Genomic DNA, 21447 nt, shown 5'->3' with positions numbered 1-21447 from the left:
ATCGACAACTTTCAAAGGAAAATGTTATTTATTATAATTGCAAGATGATGTCGAAGAAAATGTCTACCTAATTATTACTTATCATTTAGAAAGTAAATCCGACCCCATTCGTCGTTAATAAACTAGCCTAGAGCCCCAACTTTCCCTCGACTATCTTAGTAAAATTAGTTCTGAAGCGGTTAAATATGTTAGTTATTATCTCGCTTAATTAAATGCACTATTGGTGGAGATCAATACAATTAAATGCTACCCATTAAAATACCGTAGATGGTTGTCAGTAATCAATCCATAGTGTACCATAAAATGCCTTTCCAACTACAATCTAAGTTCTATAAAATTTTCATTTAATGTGGGTTAATTAATGTCAAATGCAGCAAATACGAAATGCCGTACCTCCAATTCGTCAGAATCGTCGTTGTCGTCATTTTCCCCTTCAGAAGACTCTTTATCGTCAGCCGTTTCACTGTCGCTATCTTCCTCCTGCGTAACTTCCGGTGCCACTGGCGCTTGCTGTATTTGCGGTGGCTGTTGAAAAACATATTTAACTTCTATGTTGATTAAAATATTATGTCTCAAGACCAGAGTTGTTTTCCAGGGTCAATACAAATTACAATAAGAACCAAGAAAAAAATATTTTCCAATAGCAGAAAATACAATTTAAAGCCACAATTTTTTTTCTCTGACTACTAATTATGGAGAGGAATTATTTATACTACAATAATAATTGGTTACAAAATAACTCAAAGACTTTTAGATTTTTTACCATGAGAAAGCTACATCTTTATCGAGTACCATAAATGATAAAACCTATTTTTTTAACTAGCTATCTGCTTAGCTAGTCTCTTTAAAATTGCATGTGCTGATGAACATACTTCGATAATCTCCGTAACAGTCTGCACAGGCTCAGGCGACGCGACGATCCCATTGGTGGTCGGAACTTCGTTGGTCTGCGCCGGCGCCTCCGGTGTCCTCGTGAACAGTTTCACGGCTTTCGCCTTCAACTCCTTCGGGTGAGGTGTGTTTTGCCGCACGAATGGGGTCTATTGAACATTAAAAATGATATAAATACATTGAAAATTGAGCTCTTGGCCACTTAGGAGTCGCCACCTGTAATTTTTAATTTTGCGTGTTGAATAAGGTTCAGTTTGAAAATAGTTCTGAAAGAATTCTTGTTTTAGTCAGGTGGCAACCTTACGTAATTAAAAATACTAAGATAAAGGTTAAAATAATATGATTAAATCAATCTATAAAATTGAATACGTAATTAAAGAACAACCTAAAGTATAAAAAATACATGCGCATGCTATAATTATGAATAATGTAAAAATATCTGTTATTACAATGTTCATTTGATGACTGCGTTATGGTTCCTACACACATACCACTAACAAAAGCAAACGAGGCAACGCTTATTAAAACAACAAAGCGCGAAAAATTATTCTATTGTATTGAAGATTCTAAGAATTTGAGTTCAATATCATACTCATATTCAATGGTATGTGTTTAGAAACCAAATCATTTTTTTTTTTTTTACATACTTAGTTTAGAAAACATTTTCCATTTTACCGATGTAAATAGTTTTAAAAATTATAATGAAGCTAGAAAATACAAAAATAAATGCTACAAATTACAATATTATAATCAGAAAATGCAATGTGCGCATGAATATCTCCTTTTATTTGAAACACGACAGAAAATATATTTGCACACAGTTTTGTGTAAACATAATGTATACGTGAAAATGATAATGACGCACACACAATGTCATAAAGTTAACAAAGATGTATTTGTATCCCGCGCGCTGCTAAAGTAAGTCGTATTTAAATTTTACAGTGTTTTTCGTTGATACATAATAAAATGCATACGTGCATGTTAACTATACATATTTCAATAGTGGTCAAGTATGACGGTTAGTAAGGTGACCTTTATGCCCACAAAAATGTATAATTGCCGTTTAGCCTATTAAGCTCATCAAGTGGAACAGAACTAGGCGTGAATCACAGGATATGATATCACACAGCACTCCACCTTCGTACGGCTGCGACGTTGGGATGTCTTGGGATCTACATTATCCATCATAAGTGCAGTGCAAACAGTGTTCTTGCAATATCTAGAATGTCACGTAGTGATACGCTCTATGGTTGTGTGATTTATATGAAGATTTGGGTATCCTTTTTTACTTTTTTATTTTTATAAATGAGAATCTATTTACAATTTAATATACCGAAGATATTAATTTTGATTTTCGATAACTTAAAAAAAGTTACATTACTTTGTAGATTTTTACAATTTTTTAATGTAAGTAAATTAATCTTATAAATATGAACCATATCGATGTAAATGTTTGATGTTTGATATTCCGGCATTATTGTGTAATATGATCACGAATAAGACAAACGTTGTAAATGCATGCGATAAAATTATCTAAAATTTGATAACGGAGTTAAATATCTACAATGTAAATGAGTAAAGCATTGTAAAACATGTGCTTAAGTAAAACATCCGCAAAATTATAATATGTTCAAATATAATTATTTAAGAGGCAATACTAATATTTGTTTTATCCTACAGCATCTCTCTAGGTAGCAAAATCTAATAAATTGAAATCTAAATGCATCGTGGAGGCAGCGCATACAGCATACGAGTGCATTCACAAAGTCATTTGGTATCGACTGCAAATCGACGATATTGGATATCTCTTAATCCATTTGACCTCAAAGTGTACTGTTCAAATATAACGAACCACACATTTGATATCATAACGTTGTCTCCAATGAAATATGCATTATTATAATCGTACTTTTTATGTTTCAGAGAAACCAGCATTGGTAAATTATTGAACAACATATCAAATTAAATGGCTTTAAAATATTTTTAGTGAAATCATAAAACAGACTTCAAATTAATAAAGCGTTTTAAAAATTACAAAATCTTAAAAGCTTTTAAACTAAAAGCTACAAAGACCTGTACAAACATTTCTAAAAAAACTCCACTAAAGGCAAAACTTTTGTGAATGCACCCAGCGTGGTGTACCTCAGCGAGGTTAGTTATAGAGAGAGATAGCCTCTGCAGCGAACTCCTCCGCTGCGTGGTGACTAGCTTGCGAACTACATTTAGAGGCCGTCTCAGCCCTAACATCTGCGTGCTGAAGAACGAATCGGTCGCCTCATCCTCATCCTGTATAGACGTCACCTTCAAATCAAATACTATTCGGCGAAAAATGAACGCACGCGCAACGTACGCGCACGCAATTGGTGCGTACAAATGTGTACTATATAATAAAATCTTTACAAAAACTTGAATAAAACATTTATTTTGTGTTCGTGTTATTCATTACCTCTCCCATTACTTAGAGGGTTAAGTACATATGACAGTAAAAGCTTGATGACTGCGAATTTATAAAGCAGAATTTAGATTGAATGTCGTGTTTTCGTCTTTTTGTACAGTGGTAAAACAAATATAACTTACGCATATGTAAATAAATATTTGTCACTAGCAAGCATACCTCACAACGTATCAAATTACATTAACAGACTTTCAAAGGCATTATGTATATCATGGAGATTTAAGATTAAAATTACATATTATAGAAATAGTAGATAAAGTTAAAAGATAGCGATTTAGTGCATTTAAAATTCCCTGGTAATTACTCTTAAATTTTCTGTTGACATTGATATATTTCAATAATGATATAAAAATAACTATCAGTGTAAGCTTCTTTTGAAAGAAATATTCTCTATATGGCTTGAGATGTTTGTGTAAATTTTTAAGGAAAACTGCAGGAGATGAGGAGTTGAGTTTCTAATTCGAACATAATTTTGGTTCAAGGAAATAATACATTGTGCTATGTTACATACAAGTTTAAGGTTCTAAATCTAAACATATACTTATCTAAGTTATACAATACGCTGTTAAAATAAAACATACAAAACATTTGCGTAGTTTTATTTGACAAAAAATAAATATGTAGGCTTAAAATAAAGTATACTTTGAACACATTTAAAACAAAATAACACAGGATATACACAACCAATAATGAATACAAACTTAAACTAAGGATAAAGCTAACAAATAATACTGTTTTTCAAATAAAACAAAATAAAATATTACTCCAACGCAACTAATATAGAACTTAGCGCTAAATATGCTCTCTGTCTAGAAAATACTCTATTGCTAAACCAACTCCTAACATTCCTATACTGGTTTCTGATTGCATAACCAGTATTATGTACGTACAGGGGCACATTATCAACAGTTCTATGTGGACGTTTGGTACGAAACGTTTTTCCGTTGTAAAGAAATGGACAACAGCATTTGCTCACCTCTTTGGCTTCTGGCATGTCTTCGGTGAATTTCACAGAAATAGTGCGGGACGCTTCTTTTTCCTCCCAATCGTCGTCAGAGTCGTGGTCACGTGAAAATGTCGACTCTGTTACATGAAATTATATCTTAGAATTGAAATGAATTGATTATTAAAATAAATTTAAATATTTGTATTAGCAGAGATCTGGATTACAATACAGTGGATTACGCTTAGCTTTACTATTAAGGACTTAAACATACGTAAAACCGGGACATCAGACAACATATAAAGCGTTCAACACCACATTTAACAGGACAATACACATTGACAAACACTACTGTCTGGAAAACATTGTATAGTAGGCATGTGTATTGTGTATTCACTTACAGGTACGAGCGGTAGAACCAACAGTGTAGCTCTAATCTCTATAATAATAAATTCAATAGAGCAAATTACCGGTTTTTTCTATTCTATTATATAAATATACTGGAATTGCCTAGTATATCAAATCTATGGTATCTAAACTACGTGTAAAAAGCGGCGCGGTGTATAATTTCGATATTGAAAAATCAATATTTATGTACATAACTTACCTCTTATCCTATCAAGCTCTTGTGACTGAGAATTAAATCTGTGTTCCCTGAACCACGTGCCACTGCCGACCTCTGACGTGTGTTCCAACTCTATATTGTGTTTTGTGTCAAAAGTGACGTTTAGTATTTACACGGCAAAACAAAACAAACACCGGTCGGTGCCTATACACTATTATTTTCATTATCCTGATATAATAATATAAATAATATGAAGACTTGTTCAAGAATATGCAAATATCAGAAATATTATGGTATTGCTAAAACTGGTTCTATTAAATTTTGCTAATCAGAAGACAAATAAAGTATTTTTATATCATTCACGATACTAATAGAGCAAAATACCCAAAATAGACCTCATTAAAAGTGTATAGACACAGACACTTGCACAATTAAAGAGAAGCACAAAAAGCAAAAAAAAAAAACAGATAATACCGTTTGCATACATTGCATTGTATTACCATATTGTATAAAACATTAAGAATGTGTGTATCTCGTCAAGATAACGCTAGTGACGTGATAGTATAAAAATAAAATCTAACATAAACAGCCTTAAGAACGGGAAGATTTGAGAATTCCTATTAAAACATTATAATTTATACTGTTATTATGTACAGACAGTGTTGCCTTGAATTACTGTGATGAAGTCATTCTTAAAACTGTTTTATTAAAGAAAAGCATATAGATGAAGCAACCAAAGCATAGACTCCATAGTTATCATGAATTTTTCGAATTTATGCTGACTAGTAATTGATTTGTTATTAAGTCTACTCCTCCACTCTACAATCTACTCCACTCTTCTTAAATTTGTGTACTTAATCTTTTCTTTTATAATTTATAATATAAATTTTAATTAAGTATATAATTTAACATTGAGAACTAATTATTAATCTATATAAAACAATTTTTTTATGTAATTTTAAAAGTACATACTTTGAATGAATTCATTTTCTATACTTTCCGTCAAAGCCCATTATTTTAATTATTTATCAATTTCATTATATTATACCATTAAAAAGTGATCTAATTACAGTGCATATTAACCGTTCATGATAACTAAAATCACAGCAAAGCAACGTATACCAGTGTATACCATCCCTACAAACTCGATACCTGGCTGTTGTGTATAGCTGAGCTGCGGCAGGAGGAAGCAAGTTAGCACATTCTCTCCGGTTGTCTCGTCTCTGTCTGTTTGGAAGGTGAGTAATGGCTGAGCTTGGTTCTCTGATAACCAGACCGCTTTTAACTCCAGATTCACTAGCGTGTATGGAAGATATTGTAATCTGTAAAGGGAGAATAATTTACATAATTAATCATAGTCAACATGGGATGTTCACTTTTGGTTACACACATACTTTTGGTCACATATCAAGCAATGACCTGTCATTTAGTCAATATAATTTTAATTAAATAGATACTTTTTAAGTAGGTAATAAATTTGTTTTTTTTTTTTGCATCTTCATCATCATCATCTTCCGGTTGCACCCAACTTAATTTACTTAAAATTTATGTTGTAAATATACTAATATAACATAGGTAAATCATACTCATAATGTCAAATGGATAAAATGAAAATTTACATTTAAAGTTAACATTTCATTAATATCTTCGTACAATAATTTCTACTCTCCTGTATAATGTAAACATTATTTAGACCATTGAACATGAAAAATGTTCGTATATTTACGACTAAATATGACTGGCAATTTCATATTTTCCTAAGAAACCAGTGTCTGCATTAACCATGTTAAAAACAACAATTTACCATATAAAAACTACACAACAACTTACCGATTGCCGCTTACATCTAACACATGGAGGGATTTACAGTTTCCTAATTCATTTGGCAGCTTCGTGAGCTTGTTGTCTCGCAAACTGAGCACGCCCAACAGCGTCATGTTGCCGATCTCTTGCGGTATATCGCCTAAGGAATTCCTATCCACATTCAGTACCGTCAACTCGTTTAGATTGCCAATCGATCTTGGCAGTTCCATTAAAAAATTCTCCGTCAATATAAGCTCTTGTAGATTTGTACACCTGCAAATAATTGTTGGGGATAAGACTGACTGATAATATTATTTTGTATTTTTAGAAGAAGATTTTAAGGACTTTATATATAATCTCTTATTTATTTAATTTGCTAAGAGTAAACAGTTATGTAGGTTAACAAAAGACATTCATCATCTTCATGGTACAACAAATTATTATAGTTACCTTCCAACGTTCTCGTTTAATGTATGTAATCTATTTTGGTCCAATTTCAATATCGCTAATTTTCCCAGATCGCCAATACCGTTTGGTACTGTTTCAAGCATATTCTGCGATAAATGCAGATCTGTAAGGGAACATAAACCCCCGATTTCTTCTGGAATCTTCTCTAGCTTGTTTTCACTAACGTCCAAACAAATTAAAGCTTTCAAGTTGCCAATTTCCGAAGGTAAATACTGAAGTTTGTTGTGATCGAGCCATAATTCTTGTAATGCGGGCAGCTCACCGATAAACCCAGGCTAAAAAACAATAGGAAATATTATTAAAACATCGTATAATGTAAGAAATTATGAACTATTTTTTTTTTATTAGATTCACTATTTTTTTTTTTTTTTTTTTATCGTCATCACTATAAAGAAAATAAGAGTAATTCTACAAAGAATCAATTGTAGTATTGTAAATTGCAATGTTAGGTTTAAGATTTTAATACCTAGAATTTCAAATACATTTATGATCAAACGTTTATTGCACGATCAAATTAGTCGAATTTCAACTTAACTAGGTTTACCGCTAAAATTGGCAATGAGCATTGAAAATTAAGCGAAATTAATCGTGTTAGAATGAAATTTGGTGGCTAGAACTAATTTCAAACTTAAATTTAATAATTTCAGAAATGGTAATTTCCCGCCATAATGGTAAGTTCGCTAAAAGTAACAAAATATTTTAAAATTAATTTTTGTTAATAGTAATATGTAAAGGTACGTATATTTTGAACAAGTATTAAATATATAGTAGTTAGTTTAGATATTTTTCATCACTCTACAAAATTTCCCACTGCAAGGAAATTGCCAGCTATGAAGAATTTAATACATATAAATAATTAAAAATCTTACCAGTGCTTCAATTTCATTATCACCGAGATCCAACCGTTCTAGCTTAATTAGGTTTTTTAACGACTCTGGTAGAGATTTCAACAAATTTTCTCTTAGCTCCAGTGATTGGAGAGACACCAAGCTGAAAATAAAAACATATATTTAATTTAATATGTATTTTTGTCCCACAGGGATCATATTTAAAATTGATATGCATTATGTCCAACATCTCTTTGGTAAAAATAACGGCCACGTAAAAATAATATGTAATGAGGAAAAAGAGTACATACACAAACAGACAAGAGTACATATTATTATATCGAGCTAAAGATAGAAAAAGTTGCAATCTATGTTTTACATACAAATATTATTTACTATCTCCACAACTCTGCAACTCAACTCCTTTGACCTAGAAAAACTAAAGTAAGCAAAAACATCATGATAAGGTTTGTGATGCAACCCCTGCTCCGCATCTATTTGCATTCATTATGGTTAGTATGCTACAGTTTACTTAGATAACACATCCTCCAACTTTTTATAGAACAAAACTTAATTTTTTTGGGGCGCTCTATCTAATTGTCTCGAATATTCTTCAAAATATATATCACAGTTTTGTCAATATTAAATATCCACAACTATTATATAGTAATAAGTAAGCAAAACTTAATATGATTAGATAAATGACGAAACCATGTAAGGTTTCTTTTCAGGCCTTTCTTTACGCGACGCAATTGGTCCGTAAGCAATTTACATCATAATCTGAGAGGCTGTTTACAAACGGATTTGTCATTAGGTCAATGGTTTTTGCACAATACTTTATCTCTAAAGAATGAATCATCCGTAACATATCCTTAAACGTAGAAATAAAAGAATAGAATAAGTAATACTCATTTCCACGGACTCTTGGTTCTGCTAATTTCATACCTGCATAAGTATTCCACTAAAAGAAAGTCATTGACGAGTTTAAGTATCGAATTCCCTCATATTATATGACAATGGTGCCGTGGGACTTAAGACAATGGATGACTAATCCGGTGACTATTCGAACTACAGCCATAAGCGAGGCTAAATGGATAAGTGCTGAATTTAATAGCAGGTTGACAAGTGGATTACGCGAATATTTTGAAGGATAATTCGGTTGAACATCGAATGCGATTAGAGCCGGAAAAACATTTCAATCCAGTTTCTTAGTCATAGGTGTAGAGTTGCATATTTATCATTTACAATGACTAGTATATTATGTACGCTAAAAAAACAAGAATAGCTCCTTAATGTCACTACATTATAATAATAAAAAGATCTTGATATTCAATTCGATACACAGGTTATAGATTTCGTAGTCTCGAACAATGCAGTTGAGTATAGTAAAATAAATATTATTCCACGATACGCTACGCTATACGCCTATACTATTATATCGTGGATGTAGTGACAATATCGCGCATATAGCGAGCGCAGTAAATAGGATTTTGTTTACATTCTGCACGCGGTCGCAACTTATACTCCGAACCTTGACGTCGCATTCCTAAGCAAGATGTCGAAGCACTTAGCTCAACATTCGATATACAAACCGATTGATGAATCACTCACGACACGGTTGTAAGGCTTTATTCAAAAACAACTATTTTAAGATCTCTCGCGTACTTACTACCGTTTATAACGGGCTGTTACGGTTTCGTTTCCAACTTAGAGGAAATTTGTAGCTGAATTAGGCAGTATTTTTTGTTCTTACCGCACTAGTTTTTGAGGTTTATGTTACTTATTAAAGTAATTTATGACTAAGATGAAACCGCCGTTAAATTAAAATATGTAAATGGAACAACGAGACCATTGTGTTTTTACTTTTAACTCTATTTTGTTTTTAAATAAATAATTGGGATAGTACACTCACCATAAATAATGATAATTTCACTCCAAATTCCTTGATCAAAATTTATTTTGAAAGGGTGAAGACCTCTAAACATTACTAAAATTAATTATTAAATGTTCCCTTTTCCGAATTATTTTGATGACCTGCTTCTGATTTTAACGTGGTCATAAAACTTTTCTCGCGCATAACATTAATAAGACACCACAATGTCGTAAAGAAACCTTGTCGGATATAAGAAATTAGGTTTATTATTGTTGTTAATTACGAAGTTAGTCGTAACTTATAAGAATGCGTTTATCGTCTCGCTGCAGCGACGCTCATTAGTCATGGTGAGTCTGATTTGATTAAACCTTCATAAATACAAATAGTTTACAACCGTATTTCCAGTATAAGTCCAATACAAGATTTATCAGTTAGTAATACTTCCACGGTTAAATAATGAAGAGTCTGCTTATTGGTATACCTTAACATTAGTATTTTTATTATATACCTAAACAATGGAAGGCAATAATTTCACTATCAATAACAGTGTTATTTATTAAAGTAACAAGTTAGATAAAAACATGATACCTTGATAAGCCTCGCAGTAGGTACGCCCTATTATTTGTCACATGTCAGTTTACCTACATTGCATTCCATTTAATGTTTATGGAACCAAAAATTAAACCTAATAAATGAAGGTATAAGGTTCAAATTGAAAGGTAAATGTTAAATTGACGGACTTAATTAATAGGGCATTAAAGCTGGAACAATGTCATAAGTGTCCTAAATTCCATTGCAATTTAAACATGTTGTCCGAGCCGTTTGGACAATACTCGTTTTACCAAATCGAGTAAAGGTCGCTTGCCACTTGAAGTTTACCTTGGCACTTTTATGGGATGAACTACTAATAGAACCCTAAATATCTTGTTTAACAGTTTAAAATAATCAAAAATCAAAATTATCTTATTTTGTTACCTCGTTTTAAATGGGACGATGAAATACGTAAAAAGAAACTAAGTTACATCAATTTGCAATAGTTTTATACCGTTATTTTTAAGCGATGTAATAATACCGATCGTCAACAATATTACATAATGCAAGCGAATAAAAACTTCATCACACAAAACAGTTTCGTAACTCATAAAAATACCGATGAAATATTGCCATTATAACAAAACGATTCGTGAGTTCGGTACACTAACTTTTAAGCAGAGTGGCCCGCGGCGCGTCCGTAACTTTCCACAAAACTTTCGCTTTCATTAGTCTTTGTAGAGCTTTACAATGGGCTCTGTCATGATTAAATGAAATATAGTTCCTCTCCAAACTGACGATGTTGAAAGTATGAACTTACATGCAGTGCGGTAAACTTTGTTTGTCTAGTTAATTACATTACGAGTAAGACCTTGTCGAATAGGTGGTTAACGCGCAAATTGAATCGCGTGTTCTCGTGTCTATAGATGAGGTATTGAGCACCGAATAGCAACACAATAATTATATAACATGATATGTTCAAAAACATCCAAACTGGTATTCCAGATTCGTCTTTATGTCTCGTATTGATCGCAAAAATAACACTTGTGGCTACATAATTGTGATATGTTATTTACGACACAACATGTGGCTCAATAAGATACTAATGCTCAAGAAGCGTGCTTAGACGAAAATATAATTTTTGATACTAATATTGGGGGTACATCGACCGTGAACCAATAAGATTTTTCTCTCATAGGCTCTATGGTTGAACCAGCAGGCGCGAAGTTGGATTGCTGCTGAAGTCTGCGATACTGCCGCCCGCAGCTTCTCGATGTCCAACTCATCTAAAGACACTTAAGCTAATGCTCACCTGCCGAAATCGCTCGGTAAGCTGGTGAGGGACATGTCGTTGAGGCCGAGCACGGTGAGCGCGCGCAGCTGGCTGAAGCCGGCTGGCAGCCGCGGGATCGGGTTGCTGCTGAAGTCGGCGATCTGCAGCGCCCGCAGCTTCTTGATGTCTTCTGGTATGTCGGGAATGTCTGGAAGGTATGGGTTGGAATTATAGCGGGATACATTCAATGTTTTGAGGGTGCTAGAGACAGCGCGTCTTATCAAATTTGTATCTAACAAATAAATCCGCTGTTTCAGAAAACTTAGATTCAAAAGTTAGAATAGCAATAAAATCAAAATTGTTCTTTGTGCGTTCAAATCTCATACAATATTTATGATTTACGGTTTTCCTACTCTGCATATATTTTGTATAGATAAGACATTAAAACTAAAATTAGAATAAAGTAAGATGTAATTACTTCACAATATAAATAGCGTAAAGCTCAAAGGAACCAGATGTGCCGCTAATTCAATAGAATCTATACGCCTTCAAACGATTTTTACATGTCAAAAATTATGAAGAGAAATGAAAGGAAGTGTAGTGTTTCTTTTCATAACATGAATAGCATGTTAGTTTTAACAAGAATGCGATCACCGGAATGTGTAGGTGTAAAATCGTGATACAGTATAAAATTTCATACAGGAATTAACAAGCGAATTATTAACTTTCGTCTTATTATTAACTTCTCGGTAAACAATAATTACTCTATATGACTTTAAGATATAAAGAAAGAAATAATCGTTTTTATTAGATATTTATTATTTTTACAAATTAGGATGTGATGGATTTTTTTAATCTCATCCAACGTTTTCTGCATGAACTCTATGTGCACCACTCTCTTTAATTCTTCATAATATGAATGTACATTGTCGTTTTATTCCACAATCATTTGGCACGGGCGTAACAATCACATTTTCTAAAAGCGCCCGTTTTAACGTCGTTAGGGATGCTTTACAGAGTTGAAGAAAGATTACGGGATTATAACAATGGTTGTATTTTCATTTTCCTGTTTTCAATGCGATCGACCGCTTTAATATAATACAAATGAGATTCGTGTCGCACACCGTCATTACATAGTTTGAGCATTTAGTTGCATTGTTACTGTGTTTTTCCAGATTAAAAATACATTCATCGTACGAACTGTGAGGTAAATTATAAATTGTGAAGCCTTTAAGCATAGTGCATTTAAATAAGTTATGAACATAATATAATTAGGTAACATTAATTAGAAACATTCATATTTTGTGTCTCCATGATAACAAAAGAATGATTACTTTCTGCGAGGAATATATCGGAAAATTATATTGGTTTATGCCCATTTTCCTGACATTTTCCTTACTAAAAGGTAACTAAACTTTTATCTAAAAGGAAATCTTGCTTAAAAATTAAGTCACAGTCATATGTATGTGTGATGATGAATGCGTCAGTTCATAATTTAAATGTACAACAGAGATGCATGGCCCTTGCATGTACATATTACATCATTTATACAGTTTAATAACTAGTTGCAAATGTACTCATTTATTTAGTGGGTCAGCGACGACTGATGATTTCATAACATGGAAAGCATTCAAGGGCCATGTATGGAGACAATGCTTAACGTTTTGGACACAATAATGACGTCATAAGCGTCATTGAACAACCTTTGGAACTTTACGAGTATGAATAGAGCTTTAAATCCCTGCTGGTAATGAGATTACGAAATGGGTTGGAATAATTTCTATAGTCGACTATTGAATACCAATATTTCATGGAACGTACTTTATCTTAATAGATCACTTTAGGTTATAAAATTTGTAAAAACTTATGCTTTTAATAAAAATCTCGATCTCAATGTTTTTTTTTATTTCATTAACATAAAATAACAACCCTGTTTCACTCAATCCTAAAAGTATTTATAATTTATCATTCCCCATCTACAGGTATACCCATTACTGAGATTGCCATAGCGTAGGTATTTAAATTTAAAATGAAGCTCTAAGGCTCTTTGACGAAAAAGAATCTAAAATGAAAATTGAAACGGTAAAATATAATGGAATATTTTAGTGAAAACTCAATTCGAGTATCCCAATCTAAACGCGCCTAGTGATGCTAAATTGGATCGTATTCGCCTAAGCTTTTAGCGGTCAGGATCTAATGGTCTGCAAGGGCCACCGAAGGTCGATACCGGTATTAATTGGCACACGGACACGTAAACAGTTCGGTGTAATTTACAATTGTTATAATAAATGTTTAAAGATGTTGAGCGGAACATTGTAGAATATTGGGACAAGGTCGGTCTGGCCAGACTATTTAGTAAACATTCATTCATATCCCGATGGTTATCTAATATTAAACAATACCATTGTTACCTTTACCTGTGGTAGAATACTAACACTTAATTAAAGATTTACGTACGTTATCGTTCATTCATCTAACTCTGAGGCGGATTTTAGTTTAAATGATAAGTCATCAATACACTTACACTAATGTTATAAATTACTGAATGATACAATTGAAAAAAGTAAGCTAAAAGCAATGTCATATCATTAAATTAAACGAAACAATGAATGAAATGTATAATTTAAATGCCAATCACAAATAAAAAATCTGAAGCCTTGATAAAAATCATTGCCATCGTTGCCATAACAATCATTGGCTTCAATTGGATGAAGTGAAAGATAAAAATAAAACTATTTAAACGAACGTGCCCCGCGTCACTTTGATACACATTAATGTTTTATTGCTCAAGTAAAGAAACCGTAAATATTTATCATCCGTCGATTCGCAGGCGTTAATCATCTCGTTAAGATTTCGTCACTTTTTATTAAAGCAAATACAAAACAATCATACGGCAAATATATTTTTATATTAAACAATCCTATTTCCTATACTCTACCGGTTCTGCCGGTTCAATAGTAGAATTTGTGATCGAATAACTTTGGTATTGGTGTCACGCTTCGATACGAATTGCATTAGGAAGTACTTTCACAGTAGATATTGAATTAAAGAATGCTTGAAGGGTCAGATAGAATTGAAGCTCTAAATCCTGAATCAAATCTTCCACATCATAACTCAATACCTGAAAAAGTTGCGGATAACAACAAAATGTCTAAAAATGATAACCACAATAACCACTAATGATGTTCAATAGCACGAATTCGTAACTCTGATTTAATTTGAAATGAAAACGTACGAAAATGTTTGCAAAATTATATAAAATCAAACTAGAACTTAGAAGTAATGTAGGTATGCAATACAAATGAGATTCGTGTCGCACACCGTCATTACATAGTTTGAGCATTTAGTTGCATTGTTACTGTGTTTTTCCAGATTAAAAATACATTCATCGTACGAACTGTGAGGTAAATTATAAATTGTGAAGCCTTTAAGCATAGTGCATTTAAATAAGTTATGAACATAATATAATTAGGTAACATTAATTAGAAACATTCATATTTTGTGTCTCCATGATAACAAAAGAATGATTACTTTCTGCGTGGAATATATCGGAAAATTATATTGGTTTATGCCCATTTTCCTGACATTTTCCTTACTAAAAGGTAACTAAACTTTTATCTAAAAGGAAATCTTGCTTAAAAATTAAGTCACAGTCATATGTATGTGTGATGATGAATGCGTCAGTTCATAATTTAAATGTACAACAGAGATGCATGGCCCTTGCATGTACATATTACATCATTTATACAGTTTAATAACTAGTTGCAAATGTACTCATTTATTTAGTGGGTCAGCGACGACTGATGATTTCATAACATGGAAAGCATTCAAGGGCCATGTATGGAGACAATGCTTAACGTTTTGGACACAATAATGACGTCATAAGCGTCATTGAACAACCTTTGGAACTTTACGAGTATGAATAGAGCTTTAAATCCCTGCTGGTAATGAGATTACGAAATGGGTTGGAATAATTTCTATAGTCGACTATTGAATACCAATATTTCATGGAACGTACTTTATCTTAATAGATCACTTTAGGTTATAAAATTTGTAAAAACTTATGCTTTTAATAAAAATCTCGATCTCAATGTTTTTTTTTATTTCATTAACATAAAATAACAACCCTGTTTCACTCAATCCTAAAAGTATTTATAATTTATCATTCCCCATCTACAGGTATACCCATTACTGAGATTGCCATAGCGTAGGTATTTAAATTTAAAATGAAGCTCTAAGGCTCTTTGACGAAAAAGAATCTAAAATGAAAATTGAAACGGTAAAATATAATGGAATATTTTAGTGAAAACTCAATTCGAGTATCCCAATCTAAACGCGCCTAGTGATGCTAAATTGGATCGTATTCGCCTAAGCTTTTAGCGGTCAGGATCTAATGGTCTGCAAGGGCCACCGAAGGTCGATACCGGTATTAATTGGCACACGGACACGTAAACAGTTCGGTGTAATTTACAATTGTTATAATAAATGTTTAAAGATGTTGAGCGGAACATTGTAGAATATTGGGACAAGGTCGGTCTGGCCAGACTATTTAGTAAACATTCATTCATATCCCGATGGTTATCTAATATTAAACAATACCATTGTTACCTTTACCTGTGGTAGAATACTAACACTTAATTAAAGATTTACGTACGTTATCGTTCATTCATCTAACTCTGAGGCGGATTTTAGTTTAAATGATAAGTCATCAATACACTTACACTAATGTTATAAATTACTGAATGATACAATTGAAAAAAGTAAGCTAAAAGCAATGTCATATCATTAAATTAAACGAAACAATGAATGAAATGTATAATTTAAATGCCAATCACAAATAAAAAATCTGAAGCCTTGATAAAAATCATTGCCATCGTTGCCATAACAATCATTGGCTTCAATTGGATGAAGTGAAAGATAAAAATAAAACTATTTAAACGAACGTGCCCCGCGTCACTTTGATACACATTAATGTTTTATTGCTCAAGTAAAGAAACCGTAAATATTTATCATCCGTCGATTCGCAGGCGTTAATCATCTCGTTAAGATTTCGTCACTTTTTATTAAAGCAAATACAAAACAATCATACGGCAAATATATTTTTATATTAAACAATCCTATTTCCTATACTCTACCGGTTCTGCCGGTTCAATAGTAGAATTTGTGATCGAATAACTTTGGTATTGGTGTCACGCTTCGATACGAATTGCATTAGGAAGTACTTTCACAGTAGATATTGAATTAAAGAATGCTTGAAGGGTCAGATAGAATTGAAGCTCTAAATCCTGAATCAAATCTTCCACATCATAACTCAATACCTGAAAAAGTTGCGGATAACAACAAAATGTCTAAAAATGATAACCACAATAACCACTAATGATGTTCAATAGCACGAATTCGTAACTCTGATTTAATTTGAAATGAAAACGTACGAAAATGTTTGCAAAATTATATAAAATCAAACTAGAACTTAGAAGTAATGTAGGTATAGCAAACAAAAATACCGTAAATCCAGGTTATTTCTGCGCATTTACCGTTGCAAATACAAACAATTCATAACTGTAACTCGGTTTTATATACGGCAGGTACATATAGAATAATATGCAGGTTAGTCAGGAAACTATGCAACGATAAGGCCAGTGCATATTGTAACGGATAAAGAATAATCGCAAGCAAAGCTTTATTTATTTTCCATTCTGTTCTCATAATTTATTACAGTCAAAACATTTAACATCTCATCATTCATGTATTAAATATTTATAACATCAATGTTTAATAGGATCATTTGTAATATTTAGGCTCAGCTTGTTTTCTAATTTCGCGATGGTAACGGTAGTGCGCTCTGGTTTCCGGTTTCGCAAACGAGCGTTCCGTCTGCTGTGTTGTCATCACTCATTTTGTCAAGCTGCATTCCCGCCTCCCATGATATATGGATTCATTGCAAATTCCATACAACTTCCGTTACCGTGGTGTACACTGAACATTGATCGCAATGTACACTAACTAGGTCGAAGTTTAAACGCCCTCCGGCATTTCCTGACCATGTTAATTTCACGATTCACCGTACCGATAACTTCGCTTAGCGACTACCTATGTACTCGAAAAATATTTACGTAACGCATTATTAAAGATAAGTTCGATTATATGAAATGTTTATTTCACCTGGAGAATGTTTAGCATAGCTAGTTTATTTATGTAAGTCATTTTTAAACTGAACACGTAGAAATGTAAGCGTTTAACAAGTGTGGGCTATTTCAGGAAAGGTATGCCGGTTACTAAGAGTGTGTATTTAAGTGCATCTCTATGTTTATGTGAAGGGTGAATGGCTATTCAGAGATGTAGGAAGCCTGCGGCAATGGCGCGCACCAACGTCTTTGAAGCGATCTAAAACGTTCATTGAAACTTCCGCTCTCTCTTTTTGAATATCAGGAAGCATACATTCTTTGCTCGTTTGAAATTCATTACAATCCCTTTTCTAAAGACATCGGTAATGAGCAAATTTTAATGACATCATAAAGTGTAATTAAGCTCATTCAAGCGAAAAGTGATTGGCGCAAATGTCTGACGGAGATGCGATGATGAAACCAATTGTAGCAAAGTAGGTCACTTTAATTTGAATATTACTTTATAATTAATCAAATCTTGGATTTATTGGACTTGAGAGACTTAGACAAACTGACACTGAAAAAGCAATTTCAAGCCATAGCGGTACCTACTTTATTGAGACATATAGAAAACAACATCTTATTTAAGGTTTCTCGAAGTTATAGACATTACGTACGCATGAAACGTAAACAGACTTGATTATGTTCCAACCAATGTGTAGCACACACCTCAGTAAAGTATATAATGTACTGGGTATACCTAATTTATAAAGTTGCCTCACATAACCACGTCCCATAAAACCGGTCTGGCGTGTTGCATATTTAAAACCTTTTACTAAGTTACGTTACATCATCGAGTTAGGTTTAAAAAAAACCGAAATCTGAAAAGGCAAGTAAATATAAAATGTATTATTATTGAACGTTAAAATAAATGCTTCATCAATAACATTAATTTCAAAGGACACTTCATGACAGCAAAAACGTGCAAAAAGCAGGGATGCAGTTCAATGTAGTAACAGTTGCTCTGCGTTTCCTGTTTATAGTTAATATAACAAGGTAATAAGGACGCGGGATGTTTGTTCGATGATTGACAATCTCAGCGTGCAAGTCGGGGACGCAATATCCGCCACGAGCGCTGAACGACCGGGACCTATGTGGGAAACCAGAGGGAAATTAATACCAAGTGAGGTCCCCAATTTGTATAACTTGTGCATTTCGACTAATGTCCTTAAAATCAATTTAAATGTAAATAGTTAATTACGAATTTTTCCACATCTCTAAAAGATAGGTCGGACGTTTGTGATTAAAAAGCATTTACTCATAGACATTAATATTATTATGTATTAACAAACGTGTTTTGTAAACAAAAGCATAAAAAATAACGTCCACCGTAAATAAGGTACTCAAACCAAAATCCCACAATCTAGGTACGAACACAAACAGCCGTCTACGCTCACACACCAATGTTATTGCGATGCTTTGTTTACGATATCTACGAACAATGGCAGCTCGGCGAAAAGGGAAAAAGAAAATTAAAATAAAAGTTATTTAGTCTGGGTCGGGCGGTCGCGGCTGGCTTACTCCATTCCAACTGGAATCCCATTAGAGCGTTATTGAGTTGTGCGAAGTACAAAGCGTCGCAAGTGGACTGTGCCGACCCGCCGTCCACGATAATGGACGACGGTCGCGAACAGCAGGACACAATCAAACTATGCTATTCGCAAACTTTTCATACACATGAGCAATACAGTGCTTACGTAATGACGCAAACCGCGGCTATACGCCGATTACCACTCGCTATTCAACTTCATATAATTCAGCTTTATATTATACCCGTGACAGGCTGAACGAGATTGTAATACCGTTTATTTCAAGATGCCCGAATGCCTACATCTAAACTGATAGAGTTGCTGAGGAATATTCAGCCCAAGAAGAAAATTATCACATATAAATAAAAAATACACAACCGAGTACCAATAAAATCCGCCAGTTATTGAGGATGATGCAAAGGCTCTCGAATTCTCGAACTGTTCTTTTATAAGTATACTTTATGCAGGTCAGACGCTATTGTTCAAAAGTTCAGACATGGATAATGTTACATAAACTGTTTCGAATAGAATAAGTGTGCGAAATTACGCAATATTTTAAAATGCTCTTTGTTGCAGAACTTAAAAAACAAACAATTCAATTAGAGCTATCTCAAACATATTTTCGAGGGTATACGCAATATGCAGTTATGCACTATGTGTGTCCCTTACCATTATAAGTTACCTATTATATTCAATTTGCTTTTGAGCTTCTGTGCACAATATATTTTAGTACATTTTAGAGGAATACATATTATGTCTCGCAAGTGTAGACATTAGCAAAGCCTTTATAGCTCATAAAACCGTACGAGCCATGCGTTGAGACTTGAGAATCATTAAACTGTCAGCTGCATTTTACTTAAGCAAACCTTAATTAATATAATATATTATTATGTTAAAGGTTTTGCCCTCACGAGTTAAAGTTCAGGCATCATGTACCGCATCCTAATTCAATGTATCTGTTACCTCTCAACAAGTTCCCCAACAACTTGTTATTTTGTCGAATGTTATAAGGATTGTTTTGACGGGCTTTAGATCGATAACACAGGCCAGGAAAACTAAAATGTGCTAATATAATACATTATAATTTATAAATATATATTGGTAAAGTAAATTAATTTTGAATAATTGTTCACTTGAACGTATTTTTTTTTCTGTTCTGTTATTATTAATTTAGTCATCTCCCTTTAACGTAAATTTACATCCTAAACATTTAACCATTCTTTTGAATAATAATACTAAACCGGTTCAAAACGTGATCTCACTGTCTGGCATATTACGTGATGGGACAGGATGATAAATTGCTAAAATGGCTAAATCTTACAAACAATATCGCAGCAAACACCATGGAAAACAATTTGACGTTATTTTTAGGGCAATAGTTAGTTATGAAAAACTTTTATTGACTTGTACTTCTATATAGAAACAATATCAGAGTTGAAAAAATTGTGATTGGAAGCAGTAACATATAGGCACAAAGTTTGTGATCCATTATTTTTCACCATTAACTACTCTATACTTATTATTGTAAGTAGTACATAGGTACAATGTAACAACATTTTTACACGAGTGAATTTAGAGCCGAGCTTTCACATCAATACACCATAACAATGCAGGTGGAGTCGCTCTTCATTAATCCACGAAAGTATGTAATTTTCATTATTAACGAGAGTATGGGAGAGATGTGCAGTGATATGGCCTGCCGTGGCGTGGGAGCTGGGGACAATGCGGTTAGGTTCAATAGCCGAATAAGCCATAGAGGCATCGAACCGCACAAACGAGTTACATTCAAAGGAAACCACTTTTACACAAACGTACCGAGCGTATCGAATAGATTTTACTCTTATTTGTAACTAATACAATGGCGGTTAATTCTTATTTGTTTCTCACGGGCTGAATGAATCGTTATGTAAAGCTATAGACACATACCTACCAACCTCCTTATACACACCTAGTTTTAGCAAAACGCGATGAACTCAAGTTGCTCTTTGCATGTTGCGTCTTTTTGAATACCTAGGTACTTAGTTTTTCTATAAGAACGAAAAGTTCAACAAACTTGTTTTTCATAAACCTACACATTATCATTCTATTAACATTTAACAAGAAAAAAAGATATGTAAATAGGTAT

The 21447-nt window shown here is 33.1% G+C and overlaps 1 protein-coding gene and 1 long non-coding RNA gene across 7 annotated transcripts in view; one reads left to right on the top strand and one right to left on the bottom strand.

Annotated features, from left to right (window-relative positions):
- Window positions 1-21447, bottom strand: part of LOC123694985 (protein lap4) — a 74427-nt gene that overhangs the window by 44528 nt on the left and 8452 nt on the right. For 5 of the 6 annotated variants that reach the window (XM_045640642.1, XM_045640647.1, XM_045640649.1 and 2 more), the window contains exons 3-11: window positions 11669-11837; window positions 7995-8115; window positions 7108-7400; window positions 6685-6930; window positions 6007-6176; window positions 4897-4986; window positions 4323-4429; window positions 873-1040; window positions 394-525 (exon numbers count right to left, since the gene is read on the bottom strand). In XM_045640642.1, the coding sequence (XP_045496598.1) occupies window positions 394-525; window positions 873-1040; window positions 4323-4429; window positions 4897-4986; window positions 6007-6176; window positions 6685-6930; window positions 7108-7400; window positions 7995-8115; window positions 11669-11837 (1496 nt within the window). The remainder of the gene's footprint in view (window positions 1-393; window positions 526-872; window positions 1041-4322; window positions 4430-4896; window positions 4987-6006; window positions 6177-6684; window positions 6931-7107; window positions 7401-7994; window positions 8116-11668; window positions 11838-21447) is intronic. The other variant, XM_045640643.1, reaches the window with a different exon arrangement.
- On the top strand, window positions 1671-3302 carry LOC123694988. The gene is made up of 2 exons (XR_006751887.1): window positions 1671-2721; window positions 2815-3302. It is a non-coding gene; the product is annotated as an uncharacterized LOC123694988 (long non-coding RNA).

This window comes from Colias croceus, chromosome 10 (assembly GCF_905220415.1).
Source record: "Colias croceus chromosome 10, ilColCroc2.1".
Classification (NCBI taxonomy): Eukaryota; Metazoa; Arthropoda; class Insecta; order Lepidoptera; family Pieridae; genus Colias; species Colias croceus.
Note: the sequence above shows the minus strand (reverse complement) of the source record. Positions and strands in the feature narration are given on the sequence as shown.